At 37.0% G+C, this 8,923-nt stretch overlaps 1 protein-coding gene across 1 annotated transcript; it reads left to right on the top strand.

The window, feature by feature from the left end:
* Positions 1–417: 417 nt before the first annotated feature.
* Positions 418–4,662, top strand: LOC149849098 (tubulin alpha-3 chain). Its single transcript, XM_089998487.1, has 3 exons — positions 418–632; positions 3,094–3,328; positions 3,426–4,662. Exons 1-3 carry the CDS (start codon positions 540–542, stop codon positions 4,448–4,450), a joined length of 1,353 nt encoding a protein of 450 aa, XP_089854613.1. The 5' UTR covers positions 418–539; the 3' UTR covers positions 4,451–4,662.
* Positions 4,663–8,923: the final 4,261 nt, after the last annotated feature.

The raw sequence follows: 8,923 nt of genomic DNA, 5'->3' as shown, positions 1-8,923 counted from the left end.
TAATTTTTTGCGTTCAGACGTGAATAGTATTTTTCTGATCTACATTTGGATCCACGTAAAATCCAATCCAATTACACTTTTTAATGTCGATTCTTTCTTTCAAATCAGATCCAGTACAATCGCATAAAATTCGGGATCTGGATTCCTCTATATTACATCTGGATCCAACTCTAGTCAAGTTATATATTGGATCGGATTATGTACTCGATCTATAACTGAACTGTATCTCTATCCGAAGTTCCGCACCATCTGAATGGATGTGGATGCGGACAGCGGATAACCCAGGCTGATCCATATCCGAATGAAACCCCGAGGGAAACCCTGGTTAAACAACTGACCGCGTTTAAGGGCGACGTGAGCTTTGGCTGGTCCTCCACTATTCGCTGCTCTCTTTCTCTCCGCTATAAAAGGCAGCGAAAATGGTGTAGTGTCCGCATAGTCGCGGAGGGAATCGAGTTGTAGGCGTCTTCGTAAACGCCTTCGTCTTCCCACATCTTCCTTCTTCTTTTCTGGTCTCGTGTTTTCGATTCCTCGCGAAGATGAGAGAGTGCATCTCGATTCACATCGGTCAGGCCGGCATTCAGGTCGGGAATGCGTGCTGGGAGCTTTACTGTCTCGAGCACGGCATCCAGGTAACGATCTCTCGTCAGTGTTAGTGGAGAATAAGGGTTTTCCTGTTTTTACAAGATGTTAGGATCGGTCTTAGTCATTTTTTCCATCATCATTTCGTCTCTTCTTTGAAGATCTGGTTATGTAGTTTTGTTTTCCTTTAAGTGTAATGGAGCGTGCGATTTTTTTGATGTTTAAGTGGATCTCCACTCTTTTCTCCTCATCCTTTCCTATTTTATTTGGAGATCTGGTGGCATTGATCTTGATATTCGTCGGATTTGACAGAGAGGCAGTTTGTTGATGTTATGGTCGATTTCGTTCTTTTCCCTTCACTATTTTACCTCTTATGTGAAGATCCGGCAATGCTAGTCTTGATTTTCTTCAGATTTAACGGAGTATGGTTGTTTCTTGATGGCGAAGTTGGTTTCTGTGATTTCCTATGTAGAATGATGGTTATATCATGCTTCGTTTTTTCTTCTTTCGTTTTCCTGTTGGATCTGTAACTCAATATAGATGAATTATATACCCGGTTTCCATTTAGAAAGTATGTGATCTGTATTTTTTCTTTTAAGGAGACCGATTGATGTAAATAATCATTTCATTTCGGATTTTAAGCTTCCTATGCGGTTTATCGTTTGAATATCCTAGATCTGGAAAGAAATATAGTTGTTTGTTGTATTTTGTATTTTTCTCGTTCTAGGTTTAGATCTATTTAGAGGAATAAACATTCACTGATATTTCTCTATCCTTGCGTTCTTTTTCTGCTAATATTTTTTTTATCTTCGGGATGTAATGGCTTTTGTGATGTTTCTTTTCTTCTCTCGTTTTCTATCTGTAAGGAAATGCATCTATTTATGTATATTATTGTGTGTTTTGCTCGTTCTTAGGTCCGATCTATGCAGAGGAACGAACACTTTTAGGATACCCTTGACCATTATGTTCTTCCTTTCGTATGATTCTAGATCCATTAATAAATGTAATTATCTACTGCATCCATTTGTGTTTTTACGCTTCTGCGGCATATGAATAATCATTCCCTGTTTTATCTTGTTTGAGAAAATCCCTAGGTTGTTTCAAAAAAAGTATTGTCAACTTTCTACATCGCACATCTTTCGAGAATTTTATTGTCTTTTATCTGGCTTTGGAAGAGTTCGTAATGTTGGTCTGTATCTATTTGGAAATGTAATTGATGCTACAATCCCTTGTGCTGATGTATGGTCAGATCTGTTCAGGGTGTTGGCATCTTATCTTTCTCTCCCAGTGTCTTTCAACCTTCTAATTTATTCTTTAACTTGAGCAATATTGGCACAAAATTTGTAAATGTCCACTTAATTTTTGTTAGTTTGAGTGTTTTATCTGTCTCCATTTGTTTTCCTTTTGCACTTTGACTGATCTATAAGAACATATATACTTGAGATCACAAGTCTTTCCAATGACAAGTTTCTCGAAAGTTTTGGTTTTACTTTCAGGAAGGTAATGAATGATGTTCAGGTGAATGTGTCATTTTTTTATCCTTTTTTTTCATTCTCATTCTTCCAGTCCTGGTTTGACAGGTTTTGATCTGCATGCCTTTGCATTTTGACGTCAAATGTAGATTTATTCCTACTTTTGGAAAATGTGCTCCTTTGATTGTTCTTTACTCGTTTTGATTTGTCAAGAATCATCATTGTGAAATGTTTTCCTGACACAGTGAATATTGATGTTTTATGTAATATTCTTTTCTTCCTTACAAGTGAATTTTTTTAACTACATGAACTCATTTTTGTATTCCATCAATGTTTCTTCCTGTGGTCTCTGTTTTTCTATAGCAGCTGTTAAAACAATCTGCTACTTTGCCTTTCTGACAAAAGAGAGTTGCTTCAGAAATACTTGCTGTAAAACTGCGTGTTTTTTTCTTTTTTCTTTTGCATATTGACTTTCTATATATTCAGGCTCTCAGCTCCAAGGCCATAGAGGCAGAGATCATCTCTGAGCATACCTCTTCCCATGTTAAAATCCTTTTTTACAGTTAAGGTAGGTCGTCTAGTTACAAAGGATGCATTTGTTGTTCTGTTTTGTTTCCTGTCTCGAAGGGTTCAATACCAATAAGCAATATCCTGAAACGCTGAATTGCTAGATGTATCCTGTCTCTTGTTTGATGGTCAAATTGTATATCTACGTTGCAGTAGATCCGACAGTCTCGTTTTTTTAAAGTTTGCGTGCTAATGTGTAATATCTAAGGCATTAGATAATGTGAAATATCTAAGGCACTAGTTTTGTGATTGTTCGCTTCAATGATTCCCCAAAGGTTATTTTCCTCATTCACGTGATGTATCATTGTTGCCTCAGATATATGAACCTGTCTCTGCAATTTGTATCTATAAGCTTGTGCTTCCCCTTGCTTTATTTGCTTTGTTAGGAATACGAATTAGCTCTTATGGTGTGTCAGTTATCATACGTGTTTAATGTTGTCTAGTTTCTGATATTTGTGCTATTGGCCTGCAGCCTGATGGACAAATGCCGGGCGACACGACTGTTGGTGGTGGGGATGATGCTTTCAATACCTTCTTTAGCGAGACTGGTGCAGGAAAGCACGTTCCTCGTGCAATTTTTGTAGACTTAGAGCCTACTGTTATCGATGAAGTAAGGACCGGGACATACCGCCAGCTCTTCCACCCCGAGCAGCTCATCAGCGGCAAAGAGGATGCTGCTAACAATTTTGCCCGTGGCCATTATACCAGTATCCCCATATTCGTTATCCCTTTGTGCTTCTGAATTCTGCATTGGCATGCAGGTGTTTCTAACTGCTCTCTCTCTCTGTATCTGTTGATCTTTAGTTGGGAAGGAGATTGTGGACCTTTGCTTGGATCGCATCCGAAAGCTTGCCGATAACTGTACTGGTCTCCAAGGTTTCCTCGTCTTCAATGCTGTAGGTGGTGGCACCGGCTCAGGCCTCGGATCGCTTCTCCTTGAACGTCTCTCTGTGGACTATGGAAAGAAATCCAAGCTTGGCTTCACTGTTTATCCTTCCCCACAGGTCTCCACCTCTGTCGTTGAGCCCTACAACAGTGTCCTCTCCACCCATTCCCTCCTTGAACACACAGACGTGGCTGTCCTGCTTGACAACGAAGCCATCTACGACATTTGCAGGCGCTCCCTCGACATCGAGCGCCCTACCTACACCAACCTGAACCGCCTCGTCTCACAGGTCATCTCCTCACTGACGGCTTCCCTGCGTTTTGATGGTGCACTCAACGTCGATGTCACAGAATTCCAGACCAATTTGGTGCCTTACCCAAGGATCCACTTCATGCTTTCTTCTTACGCCCCGGTGATCTCCGCGGAGAAAGCTTACCACGAGCAGCTCTCTGTGGCGGAGATCACCAACAGCGCCTTCGAGCCGTCCTCCATGATGGCGAAGTGCGACCCTCGGCACGGGAAATACATGGCCTGCTGCCTCATGTACAGGGGAGATGTTGTGCCCAAGGACGTGAACGCTGCCGTTGCCACGATCAAAACCAAGAGGACCATCCAGTTTGTGGACTGGTGCCCCACCGGTTTCAAGTGCGGGATCAACTACCAGCCACCGACGGTGGTTCCCAGCGGCGATCTCGCCAAGGTGCAGAGGGCTGTGTGCATGATCTCCAACTCGACCAGTGTGGCCGAGGTGTTCTCCCGCATCGACCACAAGTTCGACCTCATGTACGCCAAGCGTGCCTTCGTACACTGGTACGTTGGCGAGGGGATGGAAGAGGGTGAGTTCTCGGAGGCACGTGAGGACCTGGCCGCGCTGGAGAAGGACTACGAGGAGGTTGGGGCTGAATTTGACGGCGAGGAAGGCGATGAAGGGGACGAGTACTGAACGTGTGTCCTTGCTCATCTATCTTACTTCAGATTTGTTTTAATTGCTCTTTTGTGTCTCGTTTGTTTTTGTGGGTCTTGTGGTTGTTAAAGAGGTTGTCTTTTGCTTGTTTCGGTTCAGTTTCTATGCGGACTTTCTCGTAATATGATGCGGTGAACTGCCTGTTTCTATGATTCGAGTTTGAATCTATAACGCTTTGAGTTGGATCCAGATTCAAATCTCATTTTAAGGCATCTGTTAGATCCATGATGGTGGGAAGATATGTAGGTTCATATTGAATCCGATGCCTTGGTCTATCTCATACCACTAGAGATGTGTTAAGTCGGTGATTTCAGTTTGGATTTGGCTACGTTTCATTGGGCCCAGTTTCGATTTGGGACAGAAAATTAAGCCTTAAACCTGACCAATGCAAATCAGGTTTTGATTCGTATAATATATTGGATTAGGTATAAACATAGTCATCAATCTCTCCATATTTTGAAAAATATTGCAGTATTGTTGGCAACTTAAAGTAAGTTGATGATATTGGTGAAATAACATTTAAAAATGTTGTCATGATACTTTTTCCATCTTTTGTTAAAAAATTATTGTTTTTATAATTGGTAAGCCTAGTTTTTCTATTTTTTTTATATTTGTAAAACTTTTCAAACATATTTTTTTATATTTTTGCAATAAAAATTATACAAAACTTATTATTTTCTTATCTTTTTATTATTTTTACATGTTTTCATATTTTAAACTCAAGATTTTATCAAGTTTTTTTTTAGAAAAATCGGTTATTGGAAAAAAAAACTCCAAAAAAACCTTTTAAGACAAATTACATTGAAAGATAACGTGACTGAATATAAGTAGGTTGGGCTTCATCAAACCATTTTTTATGTAACTCTTGTTAATGATCAAACTAAGCAAACTGTGTTTAGTCATAAGATAAACTACCCACCGTTTTCATTTTTGGCGTGGCTAATGGAAAAATCTCTCATCACCAACTGCACATTGACAGGCCTCTGGTTGGTTAAACCTTTGAAGTAGCTTCACTGAGTTATTTTTATAAAAGTGTGTTCCTGAGTGAGAGAAAGAGAGATATGACGTCATCATGTAAAACTAGATTTCTTTTTTATTTCTTGTATTGTCCCTTTAAAATTGAAAAATACTCATTCTCTTCATCTTTTCTTTGCTTCATAGTGAAGGTCACTGTAGTAATTTGGCCAGTGACAATGTTAAATGCAGCCTATGTTTGACAGTTTTTAGGAAAAGTTTGCCTGTATTTGGAATTTCAGAAACATGAGACCCATATTTGAAATTAGGGGCAAAAGGTTGGCACCTAAATGAAAATTTTCTTATTTTTTTTATGAATCACGTAATTACATTATGATTTATGAGATTTATAAGAGAGAAAAAGTCATCTAAATAAATATTATAAAAATTTTCTTTAGGTGGATGATATAAAATATTTTATATTAATATAGTATTAATATCAACATGATTCCATAAGTATTAAATAAAAAAACTTTTTAAAAAAATACTTATTTTCATATTATACATACATTTCAAAAAATGTTTGTGTTGTCCTAAAATGGTGCATTTTCATAAATGCCTTCCAATTTGCCGAAATCCTTTCCATGTCCAAAATTTCGATGTGCTTTTTTAGAACAATTTTACCCTTCCCACAAGCAAACTTACTGATATTCGCTCGATAGATAGATACATCATCAAAATTCACATGAAAATTTCACAGACTTGATAAAATTTGCATAAATTTTTTGCGAATATGACTAACTTGAATCTCAACACAAGAGATTCACATATGAAATGTATGGATCTTTTGAGATTAGCAAGCTTGATGTAAACCTTCTAGAATTTAAAAGTTTGAGCACGACAAGTTCTCTACATACATTTGTGGACGTTCTGACTTTCGTGCATACAACATGCAAACCTTCTTTAACTAAAAGATTACATAAAGTTAGGACGTACATCCACAAATGTATGACATAATATTTACAAATATTATATAAAAAATAATCATACTGTACGGATAATTTAAGGCATTTCTCTAAAAACCTTATAATTTTTTATATTCTCCCTTATGTTCAAAATCACAAATATCTCAATTTAAAAAAACCCTTCGCAGATGCGAAGTTCTCCTATATATGTGAACTTCCTCTCAAATATGTGACTGTTTTTTGCAAAATAATCTTTATTCTCATATCTTTTTGATCAGATATCAAAAACTTATATTTTTATAGTCGTTAGAAAGCTGAGACATAGACTGATAACTTTTAAGTTTTGAATCAAAACAAAAAAACCCTCTAGAGTTTCCATTTTTGAGTTTCAAAACGAGAATAGAAACACACTCTGCACCCTCTAGGGTTGGTCATTTTTCATCTGTTCTATGCTATTTTCTGGCCACATGTACCAAAAATTTAAAAAAATAGAAAAAAAGAAAGTGACAGATCGAGATGTTAGCTTTTCACTATCACGAAGATCACTTTGATCTGATGAGCGGTTGGAGATAAACTTCATTTGGAAGATACATTGTTTCCTCCTAAACATGCAAATAATAAACATAAGTGAGGATGAGAAAGTTCATATAAAATATAGGCAGACTTAAGGAAGTCTGCATAAAATATATGCAAACTTACTCAAGTTCACATAAAATATATGTTGACTTTCTCAAACCTGCATAAAATATATGCGGACTTCCTCAAGTCCTCATATATTTCATGCAGACTTGAGAAAGTCTTCATATATTTTATGTGGACTTGAGGAAGCCCGCATAAAATATGTATGGACTCCCTCAAGTCTACGTAAAATATATCCAGACTTTAGGAAGTTTGCATAAAATATGTGTGAATTTCTTCAAGTCTACATAAAATATATGCTGACCTCCTCATTTTGTTCAAGTTAAAAAGGAAGTTTATATATAATTTTATGTGAACTTCATGAAGTTCGTAAAAAAAATGTGCAGAGCTCATTTTAAGTGGGCGTATGCGGTACCCAAGGAGCAGAGCGATATATCAGTTTCCGTTTTAGACAAGGAAAAAATATCATAAATGATGGTTTTTTTAGGAAAAACCTGCCATTTTTATTGTATAGTACGATCATTTTTGGAATATTATATGTGAACCTCATAATGAAACATAAATTTATTTAACAGATAAATGTTTTAAGGTTATTTTGTAAATGTTGTTACCTTTGCATGTTCTTTTGTTCGAATAGACAACTTGCAAACCTCTTTTGTATATGAAGACATTTTGACATCAATTGTGGACTACTGAACATTCACATATTCAGTATGCGAGCTCGTCAGGCTAGCAAATATTCTTATTACCTTTTCTTGAATCTCCTAACCCACGGGAGTTATATTTCTGAAAAAATGTATGTGCATTAAATGTGAATTTACGTATAAGAGTTGTGTTGCATTTAAAGACCATTTTCACATAATATTAGGGTTTCTTTGCGACAGTTTTGTGGTCTCCAACTTGTTTTTGATAATTTTTTTCGATGAGGAAGGATTTTTCTTGCCTAAGCTTTGTTTCACATCATTGTCGACACATCATCAACGAGATTTTTAATGTTTGATACATCAACGACAGTGAGATTTTTCAGTAAGTACAAGTTTCAGTTATTCTAATAGTTTAATAAGTTATTTTGGAAAACAATGGCATGATAAATAGTTATTTTTGCATATTCAATAGCCTATTCTATTTTTTATTAATTCAATTTCATGTGAGACTCCTTTGCCTACCTTTTTTCTTTATTATAATAAGTCTTTATTCTTGAATTTGGTTGTATAAGAAATTATTTATCTTATATTATAAAGATGACAAAAGCAGAAAGTATCATGAATACACCAGCTGTAACGCCCCAAAATCGTGGACTTGAAACCTTTTATGAAAAAGGTTGAAAGCTTTGAAATCAATCATTTATCAAAGTTTAAAACAGAAGTTCAGCAGAAGATCAGGTTCAAAACAACAAGTCCCTAGACCTTGGGCGCATTACAACCAAAAGCAGATTCCCCCTTACAAACCGATTTGCAGTTCAAATATATATTTTATTGAAATGAAAAGAAGAACCACGTTTTGGTAATACAGTTTCAGAAATCCAGAGTTTAAATCAGAAGAGATGCTTTCTAGAAACTTCATACCACATCTAAGCACAAGTATCCCCAGGAGCGCAACGTCAGAAAAGGGCATTGCCTCGAATGCATCGCGTCATCGTACCATCGCAAGCTGTCTCAACCTTTTCACCACCTGCCCATGAAAATGGGTCAGCCTCACAACAGACTAGTAGGGGTGCAAAGGTCAAGAAAGAACAAAGGTTGCAATAAGCAAGATAAACGCTAGCTCAAGCAGGAATAAGCAAGACTAGCAAATCTAATCAAACATGCTATAGAGTAAGCAAGGCTCTAGTAAGGCAAACAACTACGTACAAGAGCAAGAAGGATTATAGTGCTAAACAAGCAACTATGGCAAT

Source organism: Nuphar pumila, chromosome 1, assembly GCF_984573655.1.
Source record: "Nuphar pumila chromosome 1, dmNupPumi1.hap1.1, whole genome shotgun sequence".
NCBI lineage: Eukaryota > Viridiplantae > Streptophyta > Magnoliopsida > Nymphaeales > Nymphaeaceae > Nuphar > Nuphar pumila.
Note: the sequence above shows the minus strand (reverse complement) of the source record. Positions and strands in the feature narration are given on the sequence as shown.